This window comes from Callithrix jacchus, chromosome 6 (genome assembly GCF_049354715.1).
Source record: "Callithrix jacchus isolate 240 chromosome 6, calJac240_pri, whole genome shotgun sequence".
Lineage (NCBI taxonomy): Eukaryota > Metazoa > Chordata > Mammalia > Primates > Cebidae > Callithrix > Callithrix jacchus.
The window spans coordinates 104,092,912-104,117,059 of record NC_133507.1 but is presented as its reverse complement, the minus strand read 5'-3'; the positions used below and the strand labels follow the sequence as shown (position 1 = coordinate 104,117,059).

General features: G+C 43.4%; 1 protein-coding gene across 7 annotated transcripts in view; it reads left to right on the top strand.

Moving 5' to 3' along the window:
• Positions 1-24,148, top strand: part of SCTR (secretin receptor) — an 81,506-nt gene that overhangs the window by 5,716 nt on the left and 51,642 nt on the right. For 5 of the 7 annotated variants that reach the window (XM_078327960.1, XM_002749522.6, XM_078327963.1 and 2 more), the window contains exon 2: positions 20,581-20,701. The exons of the other annotated variants lie outside the window; for them this stretch is intronic. In XM_078327960.1, the coding sequence (XP_078184086.1) occupies positions 20,581-20,701 (121 nt within the window). The remainder of the gene's footprint in view (positions 1-20,580; positions 20,702-24,148) is intronic. 7 annotated transcript variants of the gene reach the window in all.

Sequence of the window (24,148 nt, the reverse complement as noted above, 5' to 3'; positions counted from 1 at the left end):
ATACAGCCACCCTGGGGGTTGGGCTTCACCATACAAATTTAGTGGGGACACATTCAGTCCATAACAGCATTCAAGTGGAAGAGAGGATGTCCCCCAGACCACGGCCAGTCCCTATTCCCACCTTACCAACTTCCTTCCCAAGACGACACAATGACAGCCATCTCACTCAACCTTCATCCTCTTCCTCTCCACTGACTGTTCCCATCAGCTGGTTAACTTTCCCAAGTCAATCCAGCCCAGGCTCTCTGGGCCCTTCTAGCCACCGACCCTGCTCTGCCCCCTGGTGGCCAGCTTCCTGAATCAAGTGTGCGCTTTCACTGCCTCCACTTCCACTCACTCTCACACTGCAACCGGGCTCCCATGCTCCACCCACAGAAACCAACCTCACGAGTGGCCTTCAATTTGGCACATTCACTGGACTCTTTTTATAATCTTTTTATAAAAATAAAAATTGTAGACTAAGCATGGTGGCTAACTCCTGTAATCCCAGCACTTTGGGAGGCCAAGACAGGTGGATGGCTTGAGCCTGGGAGTTCAAGACCAGCCTGGGCAACATAGGAGACCTTGTCACTACAAAAAATTTAAAAAATTAGCTGAGTATGGTGGTGTGTGCCTGTAGTCCTAGCTACTCAGGAGGTTGAGGTGGGGGGAGCACTTGAGCCCAGGAAGTAGAGGCTGCAGTGAGCCATGATTGTGCCAGTGAACTCCAGTCTGGGTGAAAAAGTGAGACCTCCCCATCTCAAAAATAAATAAATAAAAATAAAGAATGCATTTAAAGTGTGTAGCATGATATTTTGAAATACAGTGAAAGGCCGGGCACGGTGGCTCACGCCTATAATCCCAGCACTTTGGGAGGCCGAGGCAGGTGGATCACGAGGTCAAGAGATCGAGACCATCCTGGTCAACAAGGTGAAACCCCATCTCTACTAAAAATACAAAAATTAGCTGGGCATGGTGGTGCACGCCTGTAGTCCCAGCTACTCGGGAGGCTGAGGCAGGAGAATTGCTTGAACCCAGGAGGCGGAGGTTGCGGTGAGCCAAGATCATGCCATTGCACTCCAGCCAGGGTAACAAGAGCAAAACTCTGTCTCAAAAAAAAGAAAAAAAGAAAAGAAACACAGTGAAATGATTACTATAGTCAAGCAAATTAACAGATTTCCTCACAGAGTTACTATTTGTGTGTGTGTGTGGGGGATGGGTAAGAGCACATGAAATCTACTCTTTTGGCAAAATTCCAGTGTACAATACAGTACTATTATTATCCTTGTTACTATTCTTGAGACAGAATTTTGCTCTTTTTGCCCAGCCTGGAGTGCAATGGCATGATCTTGGCTCACTGCAACCTCTGCCTTCCTAATCCTACAGGATTCTCCTGCTTCAGCCTCCCAAGTAGCTGGGATTACAGGCATGCACCACCACACCCGGCTCATTGTGTATTTTTAGTAGAGACGGGGTTTCACCATATTGGTCAGGCTGGTCTTACAGGTGTGAACCACCGCACCTGGCCCGTACAGTATTATGAACTGTAGTCCTCATGCTGTACATTAGATCCCTAGACATATTCATCCTATGTAACTGCAACTTCATACCCTTCGACCTATATCTCTGCATTCCCACCCCCTCCCAGGCCCTGGCAACCACCATTCCACTCCCTGATGCTTGATATTCAACTTTGTAATATTCCGCATATGAGATCATGCAGTATTTTTCTTTCTGTGATCGGCTTATTTCACTTAGCACCGTGTCTTTCAAGTTTATTCATGTCACTAGTGATAGGATCTTCTTTTTAAAGCTGACTGGCATTCCATTGTGTATATGCAGCATGTTTCTTCATCCATTCATCTGTCGATAGACACTTAACGTTGCTCCCCCATCTTGGCGATGGTGGACACTGCTGCAGCGAGCATGGGGGTGCAGGTACTTCTGTGAGGTGCTGACTTCATTTCCTTCCTAGATGTCTGATTACTGAATCATATAGTAGTTCTATTTTGAATTTTTTGAGGAACCTCCATACCATCTTCCATAAAGGCTAAGCCAGTTGACATTTCTTCCAGTAGCGTGTAAGAGTCCCCTTTTCTCCACATTATTGTCAGCACTTGTTCTCATCCTCATCAGCCACCCTGCCAGGTGTGAGACGGTGGCTTGTTGTGGCTTTGATTTGCATTTCCCTTATGATTGGTGTTGTTGAACGGCTTTTCATATGCCTGTTGGCCATCTGCATGCACTAGACGCTTTCCTGTCCTGATCCTACCAAGGGTGACCATACAGTGTTTGAGAGAGAAGGGTTACTATGAATAGTTACATGAGACTCTAGGAAATACCCAAAGCATCTTAGAAGCATGCAGTCCTGGACACTCGTTCCCGTCCATCTTGCCAGCAACATGGTGAAGGCCAATGTGGCTCTGAGTCTGAAAGACCTCAGAACCCGGGAAGCTGATGGTAGAACTCAGTGAGAAGCCAGAGTCCTGAGAACGCTGGGGGGAACCACTGGTGTAAGTCCTAAATTCCAAGGCTAGAGAACCTGGATTCTGATGTTCAAGGACAGGAGAAGAAGGGTGTCCCAGTTCCAGGAGAGAGAGAGAGAGAGAGAGAGAGAGAGAGAGGAAGAGAGAGAGAGGGAGAGAGAGAGAGAAAGAGAGAGAGAGAGAGGGAGAGAGAGAAAGAGAGAGAGAGAGAGGGAGAGAGAGAGAGAAAGAGAGAGAGAGGGAGGGAGAGAGAGAAAGAGAGAGAGAGAGAGGGAGAGAGAGAAAGAGAGAGAGGGAGAGAGAGAGAGAGAAAGAGAGAGAGAGGGAGAGAGAGAGAGAAAGAAAAAGAAAGAGAGAGAGAGACAAAGAGAGAAAGGAAGAGAGAGAGAGGGAGAGAAAAAGAGAGAGAAAGAGAGAGTGGAAGAGAAAGAAAGAGAGTGAGAGGAAGAGAGAGAGAGGGAGAGAGAGAAAGAGAGAGGAAGAGAGAGAGAGAAAGAGAGAGAAAGGGGGAGAGAGAGACAGAGGAAGAGAGAGAGGGGGGAGACAGAGAGAGAGGAAGAGAGAGAGAGAGAGAAAGAAAGGAGGGGAGAGAGAAAGAGAGAGAGAGAAAGAGAGAAAAAGAGAGAGAAGGAGAGAGAGAGAAAAAGAGAGAGAAAGAGAGAGAGAGGATTTACCTTCCTCTGCCTTTTCTGTTTTATTCAGGGCCCAGCCAATTGGACGGTGGCAGATCTTCCCCACTCAGTCTGCCAACTCCTGAGCCAATCTCCTCCAGAAACACCCAGAAACAGTATTTTACCAACTATGTAGCTAGCCCTTAATCCAGTCAAGTTGACACTGAAAATTAACCATTTTGAAGACAATCCTCACTTCTTGCTTCAGTGGTAGAGCCCCCTCCTAGGGGTTCTTTACTACCACTCTGACCCCATCCTCCTTCCTTCCCACAATGGCAGACTTGGCAATTCGACTCCCGTTTAAAATTCCTCATAGCGCTTAACACTAGGAACTCTGGTCATTGGCTGCTCTGGCCCCTGCTGGAGACCATGAGCTTCAAGGACAGGAGCTATGTGTGCCATTCACATTCACGTCACCAGTGATGAGCATAGAGTAGGTGCCCAATAAATGTTTGCTGAAGTTTTGCATTTTGAACAGGTTGTACAATGATGACTTTTCTGTTCTTATTTCTTATTGTACAAACTAGACTATTTACTTCCCCCGCTTGAAGTGATTTATTTCCAGTCTCCAGTTGTCAGACAAGCAAGTATAAAGTGTGAGAAGAAGAGAACTAATGTTGAGTCTCTTTACCTTACTCAGAATTTTTTTTTTTTTTTTTTTTGAGATGGAGTCTCTTTCTGTCACCAGGCTGGAGTGCAGTGGTGTGATCTCAGCTCATTGCAACCTCCGCCTCCCGGGTTCGAGCAATTCTCCTGCTTCAGCCTCCCAAGTAGCTGGGATTACAGGCATGCACCACCATGCCCAGCTAACTTTTGTGTTTTTAGGAGAGACAGAGTTTCACCATGTTGGTCAGGATGGTCTCGATCTCCTGACCTCATGATCCACCCACCTTGGCCTCCCAAAGTGCTGTGATTAGAGGCATGAGCCGCCGCGCCCGGCCCTTATTCAGAATTTAAAAGATTTGTATTATATCTCTTCTCAGATTTTACCATCTCAGACTTAAGAGTTCAAAATTAAACTCAAAAATAGCTAACAGAACCCTCCTGACTTTTTTTCTCTCTTATTTGGGTTTGCTTTGTTATTCCTTCTCTCTGCAGGCTGGATTTTTCTGTTGCTTTCTACAGAATAGAATATGGCTGCCCCATCGTCTCCAAGTTTGCATGCTTTGGGACTGGGAGAGATTGGCCTTCTCCCCATGCCAACACCCAATATGCAAGGAAGGCAGATTGTCCCACACTGGGTTAGGTTTTCTTCTTCAGTCCAGTCAGTGAGATAGGATCACACAGCATAAACCACCCAGCCCAGGCATGAAAGGGTTCTTCCCAGGAGGCACTTGTTGGCTCAGAGGCTGAGTAGACACCTCAAAATATGTCTACCATCTGGAAAAAATACCCTAAAGAAAGAGACGGTGGAAGTTCATCACAGAATCATCAAACAAGAGGTGACCTTGTATAGCACAGTGGGCCCAACCGTGGCCATGTGTTGAGTAAGACAAAGGGTGATACTCCCTGCAGACACTGTTAGACATGCAGAGAGACTCACACAGTTTACAACGTAAGTACCTCTTCTTTAAAGAATTACCATGGCTGGGAGTGGTGGCTTACGCCTGTAATCTAAACACTTTGGAGGCCAAGGCGGGTGAATCACCTGAGGTTGGGAGTTCAAGACCAACCTGACCAACATGGTGAAACCCCATCGTTAAAAAAAAAAAAAAAAAAAAAGAATCACCATGGTTATATACAGCAAAACCAAAACTCAATGTAAAATATAGGATAGAAAAAAGTAGAATTTACCCAGGACAGCAATGGATGGGTATCAGTTCTACAGTTCTGCAAAAGACCCTAGAAAAGATTCAGTTCAGAGAATTCAAGGGCTCCTTGAAGAACATCCCAGAGAAGATAGTTGGCAATGTTACACAAAGCTATTCTTGTCAAACCTTGAAGTACAACTATGATGTGTAGTTAATGAGGTGAAGGCCTGTGAATTCTGTGATCAACAAGAAAAAAGAAAGTGGATTTAAAATTCTAGGGAGAGACAAAAGTTATACAAAACATTTTGTGGTCCAAATATATATATTTTAAATTGTACTTTATGTTCTGGGGTACATGTGCAGATCATGCAGGATTCTTGCATAGGTACATACATGGCAAGGTGGTTTGCTGCCTCCATCCCCCCATCACCTGTATCTGGCATTTCTCCCCATGTTATCCCTCCCCACCCCCCACCCACTGCTGTCTCTCCCCTAGCCCACTCCCAACAGACCCCAGTGTGTGATGTTCCCCTCCCTGTGTCCATGTGTTCTCATTGTTCAAGACCCGCCTATGAGTGAAAACATGTGGTGTTTGATTTTCTGTTCTTGTGTCAGTTTGCTGAGAATGATGGTTTCCAGTTTCATCCATGTCCCTACAAAGGACACAAGCTCATCATTTTTTATGGCTGCATAGTATTCCATGGTGTATATGTGCCACCTTTTCCTTGTCTAGTCTATCATTGATGGGCATTTGAGTTGGTTCCAGGTCTTTGCTATTGTAAACAGTGCCACAATGAACATAATGTGTGCAAGTATCTTTATAATAGAATTATTTATAATCCTTTGGGTATATACCCAGTAATGGGATTGCTAGATCAAATGGAATTTCTATTTCTAGATCCTCAAGGAATTGCCACACTGTCTTCCACAATGGTTGAACTAATTTACACTCCCACCAACAGTGTAAAATTGTTCCTATTTCTCCACATCCTCTCCAGCATCTGTTGTCTCCAGATTTTTTGATGATCACCATTCTAACTGGCATGAGATAGTATCTCAATGTGGTTTTGATTTGCATTTCTCTAATGACCAGTGATGATAAGCATTTTTTTCATATGTTTGTTGGCCTCATATATGTCTTCTTTTGAAAAGTGTCTGTTCATATCCTTCACCCACTTTTGAATGGGGTTGTTTGTTTTTTTTCTTGTAAATCTGTTTTAGTTCTTTGTAGATTCTGGATATTAGCCCTTTGTCAGATGGGTAGATTGCAAATTTTTTTCCCCATTATGTTGGTTGCTGGTTCACTCTAATGATTGTTTCTTTTGCTGTACAGAAGCTCTGGAGTTTAATTAGGTCCCATTTGTCTATTTTGGCTTTTGTCACCAATGCTTTTGGTGTTTTAGTCATGAAGTCCTTGCCTATGCCTATGTCCTGAATGGTTTTGCCTAGGTTTTCTTCTAGGGTTTTTATGGTGTTAATCTTATGTTTAAGTCTTTAATCCATCTGGAGTTAATTTTAGTGTAAGGTGTCAGGAAGGGGTCCAGTTTCTGCTTTCTGCACATGGCTAGCCAGTTTTCTCAACCTTGTTTATTAAACAGGGAATCCTTTCCCCATTGCTTGTTTTTGTGAGGTTTGTCAAAGATCAGATGGCTATAGATGTGTGGCGTTGCTGTGGTCCAAATATTTTAAAAGCCAAACTTTGACATGATTTTAGCAATATTTCCAAAACTCCATGTAATGATGGCTTAGACTCAAGCTCTGAAACCAAAGAAGAAATATATGTAATGTATGTTCTTGTTTAGTTAATAAGAATAATAAAATAATATAGAAAAGTACCATTTAGTGATTTTTCTCTGACAATCTCTTATTAAATTTATGAGGAATGTTTTTAAAAATATGCTTAGAGCATTCAGTTTAAGATGATATGTTGATCACATGTGTTTATCTGCTCTGCCCCTGGAAACGTTTTTAAGAAGACAGTAAAGGAACAGAAAAGATATAAACCCATACAAAGAGAACAAAACAAGAGACAGAGATGAAGCCAAAATTTCAAGAAATCATTAGAAAATGAAAAGTGGATGTAATGATAGCTACATGGAAAAAATAACCTCAGTGCCTGTAGTGGGTGGAGGAGAAGCTGTCAGGTCACCCTGTGGCACCCTGGAAAGGCCTCAGACATTGAGGAGAGTTCACCCATAGACCCCAGCAGTGGGCTCCCTCCTGGCCTGGTTATGTTACAGTGAAGCCACCAGTCAAGAAGCTGTTCAGGTCCACAGTGGTTCCAGGGACCATGTTACTGTCTGAGGCTTAGATCTGACATTGAGGAGGGCCTCCAATGTGGAGGCAAACAATCATGAAGAAGGTGCCTCGAAGAAACAGATCATGCAGACAGGAGGAGACAAGCTTAAGACATACAACTAATATGTGGAAATCCTTCGTGAAAAGGATGCCTAGGCCACAAAACAAAAAAGATGCTATAGAAAAGGAAATCATCTGAGAATAAGAAAGGATTTTTGGAAGTTAAATGTATAAAAACAAAACATTCATTAAAACCTCTACAGATAATGTCAAGGAAATCTTCTATAAAGATGATCACAAAGGCCAGGTGAGGTGGCTCACACCTGTAATCCCAGCACTTTGGGAGGTTGAAATGGGTAGATCACCTGAGGTCAGGAGTTCGAGACCAACTTGGCCAACATGGTGAAACCCTGTCTCTACTAAAAATACAAAAATTAGTCTGACAAGGTGGCCCATGCCTGTAATCCCAGCTACTTGGAAGGCTGAAGCAGCAGACTCACTTGAGCCCGGGTGGTGGAATGCAGTGAGCTGAGATCACACCACTGCATTCCAGCCTGGGAAACAGAGTGAGACTCCATCTCAAAAAAAAAAAAAAAGAAGAAAAAAAGATCACAGAGATAAAATGGTAGAATAGTGGAGAAAGATGAAAAGATTGGAGGATCAGTGCACATCGCCCGATACTCTGCTGATATGAATTCCAGGGAGACAGCATAAAGATGAAGGGATGAAATGATAAAATAAAAACATAATATTTTTTAAATTCCCAGAAATGAAGAACATAAGTCTTCAGATTGAAATATGCACTGAGTATCCAATCAATAAATTAAAAAAGAACTATTTCCTTAAGCGATTTCAAAATACCTAAAAACAAAGAAAAATCTTACATATTTCTAAGGACAAAACAAAAAAGTTGTATACGAAAGATTTGGAATTAGATTTTTTATTAACAACACAGGAAGAGGAGAAATGACTTCAAAATTTTGAAGAAAAATTATTTCACTCTAGTATTTTCTACCCAAATTATTAATTAGTTTAATAATTAATCAAATTAAAAAAACATTTTCACTTCTGCAAAGATTCAAAAATTTACCCCCATGTACTTCTTCTTAGGAGGTTACTAGAAAATTCTGTGCTTCTGCAAAATGAGAGCAAACCAGGGAAAAAGACATGATACCCAGGAAATGAGACCCCACCCAAGAGAAGGGGAGAGGGCACTCCAAACCACAGCCAGGTAGCAGGACTGCATGGAGCAAGAGAAAGGGGGCCTCTGAGTCTCCAGAGGAAAAGCCAATAGGACTGTGAATGAGTATGTAACACAGCTGTGGGAGCACTTGGAAAAATTAGCCATATGTGCACGGAAAACTAATCCAATGAAAAAACAGTAATGATTGACCTCAGGAAAAACGAAATGTACAGGAAAGACACATAATCATTTTACATGACTTGACTCAGCATGTAGCAATATTTCATAGTCAAAACAAGTCATTATAAATATAGACCATTCTTCACTCAAAATTAAATGAAGATTAGTATATGTAATATATGGGGAGAGAAGTATAATTAGGGAGATTTTAAAACATCTCATCTTCATCTTCCCTAATAGGAAGTTTTGACTGTCTCAAATTTAAAAACCAAGAAATAACAGCAGTATGAGGATATAATTTTAAAATGTGGAGATAAAAATGAAAATGAACAAGTAAAAAGAGTTGAAAGTGGTTTCCTGGAGAGCAGGTGCAGGTTAGGGAGAGGAGCTACCATTTATCATTGTACTCTTTGGTACTAGTAGGAATAAAACAACTCAATGTACTTATACAAATTCAATTAAAAACATTTAAGGAGATCTTTTAAAAATAAGAGCTCTTGTTTTGAGGAAAATTTTGCATAAAGTTCAGCAGTTCTTTCATCTTCATTTGTCACTCCTGTGAATTACAAGTAAAATTGCATTTAATACTCTTAAATTTGGTGAGTATATAAAATATGTGTATATATACACACGCATATAGCTACTAAACATCAGCCTCTCCCCCTCTTCTCTAGGTTACTGTGGATAGTAAGAGGGTATGTTTCTCATTGCCCACATCTCCTGGGTGGTTGCTTCATGGAGCCACATGCTCTTCTCAGCCACCCCCAGCAACCCTGGGGACTCCATTCCTCTTTGCTGGTCACTGCCTGGAAACACGGACTCAGTTCTCTCGGCAGAGTGACTTCCCTGTCTCACAGACACTGATGGACACCACACCTTACTTTAACTGGCATACCACCACCCCCCCCAAATTATCTTGGTTTGTTACGTTTTAGAGGAAGGATCAAGGGCAAAAGAAATGTGGGATGATCCACATCACACCCATGAGGATAGCCATCATAAAAAAGCAGTAACAATAGAAAAATAACAAGCGTTGGTGAGGATGTGGAGAAATTGGCACTCTTGTACATGGCTAGTGGGGTAGCCCCTGTAGAAAACAGTTTTGCAGTTCCTAAAAAAATTAAAAATAGAATGATTGTATGATTCAGCAATTCAACCTCTAAGAATTGAAAACAGTAACTCAACAGATATTTGTACGCCCACGTTCATAGCAGCATTATTCACTATAGCCAAAAGATGGAAGCAAAACAGCTGTCTATCAACAGACAAGCAGATAAAATGTGGTCTATCCATACAATGAAATATGAGTCAGCCTTAAAAAGAAGGAAATTCTGATACATGCTACAACATAGATTAACCCTGAAAATGTGCTCAGTGAAACAAGAGAGGTGCAAAAAAATCAATACTGTGTGATTCATTTATATGAGGTATCTAGAATAGGCAAGTTCTTACAGTCAGAAAGTGGAATAGAGGTTACCAGGGGCTGGGGGGTGGGGGAATGTGGAGTTATTGCTAAATGATGAGTTCAGAGCTTCTGTTTGGGGTATTGAAAAAGTTCTGGAAATAGATACTGGGAAAGTTTGTACAACATCGTGAGTGTACTTAATACCACTGAATTGCTCACATTAAATGGTTAGAATGGTAAATTTTATGTTATGTATATTTTACTACAGTTAAAAAAAGAAATGTTGAATGAGAAGAAAAACTTAAACTATCCTCCATTGTTTCTATAGTCCAAAGGAAAATCACCAAGGAACTTTTCTTGGCACGGGGCTTCCCATCATAGATATGTTATCCCATTTCTAACCTTGCTTTGTTGCTCTCAAGAGAGTCCTCTTTGTCAGAGTACCCCCTTTTTTTAAACCTTTGCAGTGCTAATTGTCACCTACTTTTGGGAAACCTCATTCACCATCCACACACATTGATGCTAGAGTTTATTTCCTACCCTGTATCAGTCAGCGAGGCTGCATAACAATTGCACCCATCTCAGTGGCATGCAGCAGTAAGTGTTTATTTCCCTCTCAGCATTTACAGTTGAGGTAGGGTGTGACTGATCCAGGCTGGGTTCTTCTGGCTTGGTTCCATCCCCTGGGTTAGGTTCAGTCTGCCTCACCTATCATTCATTCTAAGGTAAGCAGGCTACCCTAGGTTCAGAGATGCAGGTGAGCAAGGACAAGTGTGCAAATGTATTTCAAACCTCTGATCGCATCAAATCACTAACATCTCATTAACCATGGTCACATGGCCAAGGTCAAGCAAAGAAGTATGCCTTGCCCACCATGATAGGAGTCATATGTATAAACCCCATAGGGAGTTGGGACCAGTACTTCTAACTACAGCATACCTCTTTTGTGTCCCTGGCAGTAAATTTCCTAGTTCTAAGTCACTTTCTGTTATTTACAACAAGAGGATACAATAGATGTACAACCTGATGATTAAAGTTAATAACAATGTATGATGTTTTTAAAAATTGCTTACAGTGTAGATTTTAAGTGTTCTCACCACACACAAAAAAGTGAAATAATGCCTATGTTAATTAGCTCAATTAAAGCCTTTCTGCAATGTATAAATATTTCAAAACAACATTTTGTGCATAATAAATCTATATACTTTTTATTTATCAATAAAAATTAATTTAGGCCAGACGCAGTGGCTCACATCTGTAATCCCAGCACTTTGGGAGGCTGAGGCAGGAGGATCACTTGAGCCTCAGAACTTTGAAACCAGCCTGAGCAACATGGCAAATCCTTTCACTATAAAAAATATACAAAAATTAGCGAGATGTGATGGCGTGCACCTATAGTCCCAACTACTCAAGAGGCTGAGGAGGGAGGATGGCTTGAGCCTGGGAGGGCGAGGCTGCAGTAAGCTATGATGTACCGCTACACTCCAGCCTGGGCAATATATCAAGATTGTCTAAAAAAAAAAAGAAGAAGAAGAAGAAAAAGAAAGAAAAGAAAAAGGAAAAAAAAATTAAAAAAAGAATGTGATGGAATGTGGAGGTTCAGAAGCAAAGTCCAGGATGGGTTCAGTCCTCTGAGTCCAGCAGAACAATCAGCCTTAGGGCTGTTGCTGTCATCCCTATGGTTGAATATGGTTCACTGCTATATCCACACATGGAAAAGGGAGGTATGTCTCTTTCCTTCAAGGGCATGAGACAGAATTGGCACATGTTATTCACTCCAATCCATTGCTAGAACCTAATCTCATAGGCACGCCTTAGTTGCAAGGAAATTGGAACCAGTAGTATCTAGGTGGGTAACCATTTACCAGTTAAGTTTTGATTATACTAGAGAAAGGGAAGAATGTTTATGGGGGAAGTAGTCTCTGCCAAAAGAGGTTATCACTGGTGGTAAGAATGAGAATGAGGAGACGGAATGGGGACTTGCATTTTATACATGACACCCATAGCAAATTTGGCCTCAGTTCAGAGACCTTGATTTCAAGAAATAATTTCTTTCTTTAAACTAATAAATTAACTGCTGCTGAGCCCCCACCCTACCTTGCTAGTGACAGCCACAGGATGCATTCTTCTCCTGTTCCCCTGACAAATGGCAGCTCTGTTGACATGCTCGCTTAGTGATAGCAGGGCTATGCACTCATTGGTTAAGTGTCTACCTTCCTCTGCATATTTAAACATTATTTAAAAAGTTTTGGCTGGGCGCTGTGGCTTATGCCTGTAATCCCAGCACTTTGGGAGGCTGAGGTGGGTGGATCATGAGGTCGGGAGTTCAAGACCAGCCTGGCCAACCTGGTGAAACCCCATCTCTACTAAAAATACGAAAATAGATGGGCGTGGTGGCAAGTGCCTGTTATCCCAGCTATTCAGGAGGCTGAAGCAGGAGAATCGCTTGAACCCGGGAGGCAGAGGTTGCAGTGAGCCGAGACCATGCCATTGAACTCTAGCCTGGGTGACAGAGCAAGGTTCTGTCTCAAAAAAAAAAAGTTTTAAAACATAATTTTTATAATATTTTAATGGATTTTCTTCCATATTTTTCTCTGAAAAATTGGTACATTTAACATAATTAGAATCATATTGTACATATAATTTTGTGTCTTGATTTTCCTGTTTAACATCATAGTATTACTGCTAATAGTCTGTACTGCTAAATACTTTCTTTAAATAATCATGGGTAATGGCTGAAAATGCCTGTTAAATGAACTCACTGTAATTTACCTAGCTAGAGTTTCCCTTATACTCAGATCGCTGTCTTGTTTTCGTAATTCAACTTTTTATTTTGAAATAGTTGTAAATTAACATGCAGTTGTAAGAAACAATACAGAGAGACCTCTTGTAACTTTTGCCCAGTTTCTCCCAATGGTAATATCTTGCAAAACTATATGTATAGAGTACAAGATTACAGCCATGATTCTGACATTGCTACAGTCAAGATACGGAATATTTCTGGCACCACGAGGGCACTTCATGGTGGCCTGCTGTGGTTATTTCCACTTCTCTCCCATGCCCACCCCTTCCTTAACTCCTGACAACACAAAGCTCTTCTACATTTCTATAATTATGTCATTTCAAGAACACTATGTAGGCCAGGGACGGTGGCTCATGTCTGTAATCCCAGAACTTTGAGAGGCTGAGGCAGGAGGATTGCCTGAGGCCAGGAGTTCAAGATCAGCCGGGGAATAGAGACCCCATTTCTACAAAATATATGTTTAAAAAATTAGCTTGGCTGTAGTGGCACATGTGTAGCCTGACCTGTGCAGGAGGCTAAGGCAGGAGGATTGCTTGAGCCCAGGGGTTCAAGCCTATGGTGAACTAAAATTTCACCATTGCATTCCAGCCTGGAGGCAGAGTGAGACCCTGCCTCTAAAAGAAAAAAAAAAAAGAAGAAAGAAAAAGAAAAAATATAAAATAAAATAAAGAATGATGTAAAAATGGATAAAAGGAAGCATATAGTTTGTAATATCTTCCCATTGGCTTCTTTTCATTCAGCATATTTCTCTGGAGATTCATCTAGGTTGGTGCATGTATCAATAGTTTGCTCTCTTTTTTTAATCGCTGAGTAGAAAGAATTCCACAGTATGAATGTACCACAGTTTATTTAACTGCTTACCCATTGGAAAACATCTGGATTGTTTAAGTTTGCGGGAAGTCATGAATAAAGCTGCGATATGTATTTACAAACAGGCTTGTCTGTGAACCTAAGTTTTCATTCCTCTGGGATAAATGCCCAGCACTTAGCAGGTGCATGTTTAGTTGGCTGGTTGGTTTTCAAGACACTGCCAACCTGTTTTCTACAGTGACTGCACCTTTTCACATTCCCACCAGCGATGTCGGAGTGATCTAATTTCTCTGTGACCTTGCCAGCACTGGGTGTTGTTACTTTTGTATTTTAGCCATTCTGATAGGTATGGAGTGATATCATACGAAGCTTTTAATTTCGATTTACCTAATAGCTAATAATGATGAATACATTTTCATGTGCTTGTTTGCCATCTGTATGTCTTCTGTAAGCTGTCTCTTCATGTCTTTTGCTTATGTTCTAATTAGACTTTTTGCTTGTTTACTGTTGAGTGTTGGGCATTCTTTGTATATTCTAAATATTGTTCCTTTCTTGAATATATAGTTTGTAAATATTTTCTCTGATTGTGTAGCTTGTCTTTTCATCTTCTTAACATGGTTTTTCACAGAGCAAAGGTTTTAGTTTTTACCATGCCTAATTTGTAAATTTTTTGTTGTATGGATCATGCTTTTGGTGCCAAGCATACGAACTCTGCCTAGCTTTAGATGTGAAAATTTTCTCTTATGCTTTTATTTGTTTATTTATAATTTTTTTTTAAGACAGAGTCTCACTCTGTTGCCCAGCCTGGAGTGCTGTGGGGTAATCTCTGCTCACTGCAACCTCTGTTTCCTGGATTCAAGTGATTCTCCTGACTCAGCCTCCCTGGTAGCTGGGATTTCAGGTGCCCACCACCATGCCCAGCTAAGTCTTGTATTTTTTATTTTTAATAGAGATGGGGTTTTACCACGTTGGTCAGGCTGGTCTCAAACTCCCGATCTCAGGTGATCTGCCCACCTCAGCCTCCCAAAGTGCTGAGATTACAGGCATGTGCTACTGCGCCTGACCCCCCCCATGCTTTTAAATAAAAATTTTATAATTTAAATTTAAGCCTGTGATCCGTTTTGAGTTACTTTTTGTATAAAGTGTGAAACTTAGCTTGAGGTTTATTTTGTTGTCTACACAGGTTCAGTTGCTTCAATACCATTTGTTGAAAAGACGATCCTTTCATTGAATCTCTTTGTGTCTTTGTCAGTAATCAGTTGTGCGTATTTACATAGCTCTTTTCTAGGTTTTCTATTGATCTACTTGTCTATTCTTCCACTGATAGCATGCTATTTTGAATTGTACTATATAATCCATCTTAAAATCAGGTAAACTGATTCCACTTTTCTTAAAATTAACAGAATTAATTTTGATGAAGAGACTTAGTCTTACAGAAAAATTGAGTGGCAAGTACCAAGAGCTCCCATATACCCCTGCTATCCCTCCTCACCAGTTTCCCCTTTTATTAACATCTTGCATCAATGTGGTTTATTTATTACAATTGCTGAACTTATATTGATACAATATTACTGACTAAAGTTCATAGTTTTTAATAAACTTTGTTTTGTATGTTCTGTGGGTTTTGACAAATGTATAATGACATGTATCCACTATTACAGAATCATGCAGAATGGACTCACTGCCCTGAAAGTCTCACGTTCCCCTCTTCCCTCCTGACTTAGCCCACTCTCCCTCTACCTTGTCCACTTGACATCAATGATTTTTTTTAACTGTTATAGAAATTTTTTGCCTTTTCTATATAGTTGAGATTGTATAGTATGTAACTTATGTATTTATTTATGTATTTATGACAGGGTCTCACTGTGTCCCCCAGACTGGACTGCAGTACTGCAATCATGCCTCACTGCAGCCACCACCTCCCAGGCTCAAGCAATCCTCCTACCTCAGCCTCCAGAGTAGCTGGGACTCCAGGTGCATGCCACCACACCAGGCTAATTTTTAAAACAACCTTTTTAAGTCAGGGGATCTCACTGTGTTGCCAGGCTGGTCTTGAACTCCTGGACTCAAGCAAGCCTCCTGTCTTGGCCTCCTAAAGTGCTAGGATTACAAGCGTAAGCCACTGCTGCCAGCTGGTGACAGAGTAACCTTTTTAGATCGACTTCTTTCACTTAGCAGTCTGTATTCAAGATTACTCTGTGTCATTTCTTTTTGTGACTTAATGGCTTCTTTCCTTCTTTCCTTCCCTCCCTCCCTTCTTCCTTCCTTCCCTCCCTCCTTTCTTTCTTTTCTCTCTTTCTTTCTCTCTCTCTCTTTCTCCTTCCTTCCTTCCTTCTCTCTTCTCCTTCCTTCCTTCCTTCCTTCCTTCCTTCCTTCCTTCCTTCCCTTCCTTCCTTCCTTCCTTCCTTCCTTCCTTCCTTCCTTCCTTCCTTCCTTCCTTCCTTCCTTCCTTCCTTCTTTCTTTCTTTCTTTCTTTCTTTCTTTCTTTCTTTCTTTCTTTCTTTCTTTCTTTCTTTCTTTCTTTCTTTCTTTCTTTCTTTCTTTCTTTCTTTCTCTTCTCTCACTGTCTGTCTGTCTTACTCTGTTGCCCAGGTTGGTCTTGAACTCCTGGGCTCAAGCAATCCTCTGGCCTCGGCCTCTCAAAGCACTGGAATTACAAGTGTGAGCCTCGGTGCCCAGCAGCTCATTCCTTTTTTATCACTGGGTAAACATCAATTGTATGTATGTATCACAATCTGTTTATCCATTGGCCTGTTGAAGGAAGTCCTAGTTGATTCCTGGTTTTAGCACTTACAAATAAATTATTTCATTTCTTAAAAAAAAACCCACCTCTTTTAGGTATTCTCATTCTTTTGCTTTTCTGCATAAATTTTAGAATAATCTTCTTTATATCTCCAAAACGTTTCTTTCTTCTTTCCTATTTGCTGATGTTTGTATTTCTACATTTGTTTCAAGCATGTTCATAATGCTTTAAAATTTTTGTCAGCTCATTCTAACTCTATCATCTCAGTGTTGGCATCTGTTAATTATGTTTTTTCATTCAGCTTGAAATCTTCCTGGCTTTTGGTATGATGAAAGATAGACATTTTTGTATTACGTTATGGAACTCGATCTTATTTAAACCTTCTCTTTTAGTTAGCTTTTTTTTTCTGAGAGGGGAAGTGGGGAGAATGAGTGTTCCCTTCTTATGACCAGGTGAAAATAGAAGTCCAGTGTTCCCACTCTGCCTTATTTGGCACCTGTAGTGTCCTCTAAGGGCTATAGGGAAGACATAGGTCCTATAGGGAGGATTCTAGTGACCGATGATGGGGGTGGGGTGGGAGTATCAGCTCCACACATAGTCTCTGCTGACACTGAAGTGGGGGTGGCCACACTGCCACTAGGTGGTAGTGAACATCCCAACTCTCCATTAGGATTTCTCGGACACCTTCTGGTGAAGACATGAAGAGGAGGACCTTGTTACTTCTGAACTAGGGCAGAAGTCTAGTTTCCACTGATATCATGGGTTGGGGGAAACTTCATTACCACACGGCAGGAATGAAAGTTACAGCTCCTATTTGTGCTCTCTGGCATAGCCCTGGCCAGAGTTTGCAGTCTCTGTGAAACATACACATCACCGCCCATCATCACCAAGGCTGGGCATCAGTTATAGCTTGGCGAGGGTGGGGGTCCGAACTCCCCACTTCACGTTTCAGGGGATGGGGGGTGGGGCCACAGGTTTTCTGTGGTGGTTGGCACGAATAGGGTGGTTATTGTCTAAAAGTTTTCTATTTTGCTACATGCCCCTTTCCTGGTCCTTGGCTAAAGATCAGGCATTTTCTGGGGCTTTTTTTGGGTCTGTACCTGGCAGTGCTTCCTTATTGGCAACATCTCCAGCTCCAGTCCTGTAATATATATATGTATAAGGTGGGACTCACCACTGGGTCATTCCTTGGGCTCTGGAGTCCTTAGCCCATCTGCTTTCTTCTTCCACTTTTCAGAGTCTTCTTATGTTTGTTTTGTATATAATGTTCAGGGTCTTATTTGCACTTAGTAGAAGTAATAGGGAAAAGTATGTCTAACCCATTTTCCTAGAAGCAGAAGTCTGTCTTTGTTTTTCTATTATATATAAAGCTGTGACAGAATCTGTCTATATAAAGCTTTCCCCACATACGGGATAGATTCTGAGAAGTACAGTTAGTTGACCAAAGGGTATGAACATTTTTGTGACATTTATTACCTATGATTCCTTAAATTACTTAAAAGATTATACCTGGTCTCATTACCTCCAGCACTTTCTCACCTGTTGAGAGTCATGTTAATTTCTAAGCAGCTCTGAACACAATGTGTGCCAACCAGTGAACTAACAGGCAGTGCCTGCCAACCTCTAGGTGGATTTTTCCACTCAAGACGCCAGAAGTGCCGGTGACTATGGGCTTCAGCAAGAACCAGGTGAAAGACAAGGGCAGAACTGCATGAGCTGCGTGCAATGCCACCTTTCTTGACAATTGCTATATTCTCAGGAAAACTACTTGTTTCAATCAAGAGTCTAAATGACAAACAATGTGATTAACGCATTGGCTGTATTGTGTTGGGAGTAAAATGGAATCTTAGTGCTGATAGGTGGGGAAAGAATGAGCATTTTATGATCCTAGAGCTGGCTGGGCTCAGGTGTTTCTGCAGCAGCTGGCTGAGGCTGATCACAAGCTCTGGGCCAGCGGAGGTTGAGGGACTATGTTAACCGCTCTTCCCGGGTCCACAAGGGGCGTGGTTTCTAAGGCAAGAACTTCCCAGCACCATGCTTCCATCCACCTCCCATCTGGGCCCCTAGAGTTCTCTGTCTAACTTTCCCATGCGGAGGAAAAGTAGACAGCCCAGGTGAGCTTCCTTTGTTTAGAAAGCCCGCCAAAAGCCTTGGAAGGAGGGGCTCTATTATGAGCCCGGCAGCCAGTCCAGCATCAGAGTCAAAGATAATCACTCCAGAGGAAGTTTGGAAAAGCTCCTCTCACTGGACGAAAACTTGAATGGGGTGGGAGTAACTCCAGGGTTAAATTTCCCGTATTCCCTTAGCTATACAGATTTCCCTCTCTGGGATCCCCTCCCGTGGCAGCATGGGAGCCTTCTCCCTCCGTCCCCCCTGCCCCCTCCCTCTATATATGTATATACCTGTGTGGACTCCATATCTGGATCCCCTCTCAAGACAGCATGGGAGCGCTCTCTCTTTCTCTCTCTCTGCCTAATAAATCGCTTTTCTGCAAAGTTCTTTGGATCTGATATTTACTTGAACAACATTACCGTGCCGCCAGGGTCCTCCTCCTCATTCTTGGGTGAGTGAGGCCCAAGGACATGGGAAAACACATCCAATCAGGGAACAGTAAGCGTCATTGGGACCCCCTCAGCCCTGCTCCTGTCACCCGGTTACAAGGTGATTTGTGTTTTTCATGGGAAACATAAACCCTGGTCAGCTGGTGTCAGGGAGTCGGGGAGAGAAGCAGTTCTTGACAGCTGTAGGTCTTTCCAATGGCACTAGTGAAGGGTGGTAATATGTGGAAGATCCAGGATAGGAGCTAATCAGAAAACGACTTCTGTTTGCCTCTGAGCCATTTGATCATAGTGGATCTTAGCTGTCCTTCTCTGGCCCAGAGCTTTTGTTTACTTGGGCCAATCTGGAGTGTGGCTTTGTCTCCAGGGACTTCTCTCCCTGCTCCATGTTGGAATTTCCATCTGCAAATCACTAGTGGAGGATTGACAAGGGGGTGTAAGATCTGGTCCTCAACCTCTTGGAAGGCTGGGTGGATGACCCTGGTCATAGCCCCGAACATCATGGACCTCAGTTTCCTTCCCTTTCTTTATTGCATTATTTTGAGAACTGATTAAGTTAATGTATATAAAAGGACTCTAATATTAAAATGCCACATTCGTACTTTGTAAGGAAAGTAGGAGTGCAGTGCGTTCATCTCTTCAGTTGTTCATTCATATATTCATTCATTATACTTGTCAAGTCGCAGGCACCAAATAATGAAGCTATGATAGGAAGTCTACTCTGGAAAAAGCTAGGAAGTCAGAGCTGAGTGCCAGTCCCTCCTCCTCCCTCCTGTCCAAACCTCCCTGCACTCACTGTTCTAGGTTGGATATATGCTGTCTTCTACGGTTAAGTGTGGGTTTAAAGAATTTGTCTGAATCAAAACTAAGTTTTCAGGCTGGACACAGTGGCTCATCCCTATAATCCCAGGAGTTTGATGCCAGCCTGGAAAACATAGTGAGATCCCCTTCTGTATTATGTATGTGTGTGTGTGTGTATTTATATGGTGAACATGGCCAGTGTTTTCTTACCATCAGCTTCTGCATGCTGACTTGGCCAAGGTATTTACACACACACACACACACATACACACACACACGGAGAGAGAGAGAAGGAGGTCTCGTTGTCTCACTATGTTGAGACCCCGTTCTTTATTATGTGTGTGTGTGTGTGTGTGTGTGTGTGTGTAAACATATGTCCAGGCATGGTGGCACATGCCTGTAGTCCTAGCTACTGGGAGCACTGAGCTGGGAGGATTGCTTGAACACAGGAGATCAAGGCTGCAGTGAGCTATGATCACACAACTGCACTCCAGACTGAATGACAGAGAAAGACGAAACAAAACAAAACAAAAAACACTAAGCTTTCAAAAAAGAAAATACCCACATAGTTGGAGTAGCATAAATAAGTCCCACAGACAAAGAATAAGGTGCTCAGGAAGCAAACAGTTTGTTGGGCTCAGGAGCCTTGATAAACTTAACAGGAAAATTTGCAGTGGACAAGCCGCAGGTCATTTGTATGTCCCAGCTGTCCCAGCTGTATTCTGAAATCTCACCCAGGAGTGGCTGCCTCTACCTTTCCTGCAGACCAGAGCTCCTTGCAGGCAAGGGCTTTGCTTTACTCGAATCCCCATTGAAACCCCATTGTCTTGCCCCATTCTCATCCACGAAAATTCTTTGTGTGGCGGAGTTGAGTTAGTGACAATGATGAGCATCCCTGCTTTGGACTTGCAGATCGGAGCCCTTCCCCGCCTGTGTGACGTGCTGCAAGTGCTGCAGGAGGAGCAAGACCAGTGTCTGCAGGAACTCTCCAGAGAGCAGACAGGAGAGCTGGCCATGGGGCAGCCAACGCCGGGTATGAGGCTTGCCACAGAGCATGTCCACTCCTGGGGGTGGAGCATGTCCAGTCCCACTGGGCAGGGGGAGCTTGTCCTGGGCCAGGATGGGATGTGGGAAGCTGGTCCAGCTTTATTCACTCAGACAATCAGCTGGTGGGGCAGGGCTGGAGTGGTCCTCGTGAGCAGATCATGGCACCCCAAAGCCAAATCCTCATCACTCCTCCTTTCCCTGGGCAAGTGAACATGGCCAGTGTTTTCTTACCATCAGCTTCTGCATGCTGACTTGGCCAAGGTAAGAACTTGGTGGGAATTTCTTTGCAAGGAAATTTTCCTCTCATTCATTCTCCCACCTCCCTGACAGCTGCAAGAGTGAGGTAGTAGGAAAGGCAGCTTGGGGTCACAATAGTGTGGGCTGCCTGCTGGGTGACACTCACTGGCTGTATGACCACAAGCAAATTATTTAGCCCTCTGAGCCTACATTTGCTGATGTATAGAATGGAGGTGGCTAGGCACAGTGATGCACACTTGTAATCCCAGCACTTTGGGAGGCCAAGGTGAGCGGATTACCTGAGGTCAGGATTTCGAGACCAGCTTGACTAATACAGTGAAACCCCGCCTCTACTAAAAATACAAAATTAGCCGGGCATGGTGGTACATGCCTGTAATTCCAGCTACTTGGGAGGCTGAGGCAGGAGAATCGCTTGAACCTGGGAGGCAGAGGTTGTAGTGAGTCAAGATCTCGCCATTGCACTCCAGCCTGGGGGACAAGAGTGAAATTCCATCTCAACAAGAACAAAAGCAAAACAAAAAAAAGAATGGTGGTGATAATGTCTTCTTTAGGATTATAATGATAAATGAGATAAAGTGTGTTAAATACCGATACCTTGTAAATATTGCTAATTTAGTTAATTATTATTAATCCACGCTTTAAGTATTAATTTTATATTTAAATGTTAACTTTATGTTTATTCCCTTCCTAAATGTCTTGTCTTTGATCTCAGTCATTTAAGGATCTCAGTCATTTAAGGAGAGGTATAGCATTACGAACGTCTGTACACAGACGTTCGTAACAGCCCCCTTCACAAGGATGAAGAGGTGGAAACAGCCTAAATGTCCATCAGCTGATGAATGAATAAACAAAATGTGGTTTATCCACACAATAGGATATTTTTCAGCCTTTAAAAAGAATGAAGTGATGACACATTCTACAGCATGGACAAACCTTGAAACCTAATGCTAAGTGAAACAAGCCAGATACAAAAGGACACGCATTGTGGCCAGACACGGTGGCTCACAGGTGTCATCCCAGCACTGTGGGAGGCTGAGGCAGGTGGATCATTTGAGATCAGGAGTTTGAGACCAGCCTGACCACAATGGTGAAACCAAATTTCTACTAAAAACACAAAATTAGCCAGGTGTGGTGTTGAGCACCTGTAATCCCAGCTACTTGGGAGGTTGAGGCAGGAGAATTGCTTGAACCTGGGAGGCAGAGGTTGCAGTGAGCTGAGATCATGGCATTGTACTCCAGCCTGGGCAACAAGAGTGAAACTCCATCTCAAAAAGAAGAAGAAAAGAAAGTCATATAAAATGATGATGAGATAAGAACAGTGTGTGGATCTGCCTGAGTCCAATCCGAAGGCTTGACCTGGCCTGGGCCTCCATGAGGGCTTTCTTGAGGAAATGATGCTTGAGCCAAGGCCTAAGCCTGATTGGCGGTTACTGGGCATAGGCATGAGGGAGCCTGCTTGCAGGATGAGCACACAGGGGCTCATCGACCCGTGGGGGATTTTCATCCTATCCTAAGAGTGGCCAAATGCCCTGAAGAGGCTTAGGAGGGCAGAGGCATGACTGTCTGCATTATGAAAAGATCACCCCTGCCACAGTGTGGGAGGTGGACCAGAGAAAGACAGGAGTAGTTCAGAGCGACCCGCTGGGAGGCTGGTGGTCTAGGCAAGAGATGGTCACTGGGACTGGGTAGGATGTCACTGGATCCTGCAGAAACAAGTGATTCCAGGCCAGATCAGTAGGACTGGGAACCGAGCTGGGGCAGGGAAGAAAGGTAGTAAATGTTATATCATTGCTGGGGGCACTTGGGGAACACACGCCTCCGAGTCGCACAGGAGCTGGAGGGTGCATCCACCAGTGCCCTGTCAGTCAAGGTGGGGCTGCTTCGGGGCAAGCAGCTTTCATTCCCTTTCACTTCCAGCCTGCTGTGCTTAGGGGCAAAATTGCCTCCAGTAGCTAGAGAAAGGCCCCAGACAAAGGGATACTGGGCCAGTGGGCCAGAGAGTGGTGTGTCCAGAAAAGGTTAAGGCTAAGGAGTTACAAGCAGGTTCTGCTGTAAGGGCTTCCGTGTAGATCCACAGAAGAGCTGTGTGGGCGGGAACCCTGAACCCGGGCTGAAGAACTGGATTGGGAATGAGGTGAGAGACAGAGAATCCAGGATGGCCGCCACGTGTTTGACTTGAGCAATGGGAGGAAGGAGTAAAGGAAGATGAGTATTTTGGAGGAGAGGAGATAAAAATCACAAATGCAGATTTGTGAAGAGGGCTGAGGGCTGCCGATAAACCTCCACATAGGCAACATGGGAGGCTGAGGTTGCACCAGGAGAGTGCAGGAGCGGGAGGGGAAGAGGACCCAGGAGCCAGCCTGGAGCACTCCCAGCCCTCATTTGTCAGGAGCAGCTGGAGGCAGAGGAATGTGAGGGTGTGTGAGCAGCAGAGGTGGCAGCCTGGATGCTGCAAATGTGCTTTAGCCCATGCACACAGCCACCGCTCGAGGGGTGGGGACAGAACAGACGTCTCTCCCACAGTCTGAGCCTTCGCTTTCCCTCTACCTGACAGCACTTTCTCTCTGGCTCTGACTACACTTGAGGAGTCAGACCATGGTCTTAAGGCACTCTTGGGGACACCAATGAGAGCCTCCTGAAACTTTCTTGCTACCCCAGAAACTGCCTGGGACAGCAGGAAGCAAGGCACCAATGAGGCCAGCCTGAGGTGCAGCCAAATCACAGTTGCCCCGCACCTCCTGTCCCCCTCACCTCCTGTCCCCAGGGACAATGCCTGAAACCCCAATGACAGCAGCCCTATGAGACAGGCCTAGAATGCTGGGCCTCTGTGAGGGCTGAAGGTGAACTTGCGTTTACATGGACAAATAAAGGATGGTTTTTTTTTTTTTTTTGAGATGGAGTCCTGCTCTATAGCCCAGGCTGGAGTGCAGTGGCGCCATCTCGGCTCACTGCAACCTCCGCCTCCTGGTCCCGGTTCAAGCAATTCTCCTACCTCAGCCTCCCAAGCAGCTGGGATTACAGGCACGAGCCACCACGCCCAGCTAATTTTTGTATTTTTTAGTAGAGATGGGGTTTCACCATGTTGGCCAGTCTGGTCTTGAACTCTGGACCTCGTGATCCGCCCGCCTTGGTCTCCCAAAGTGCTGGGATTACGGGCCTGAGCCACCATGCCCGG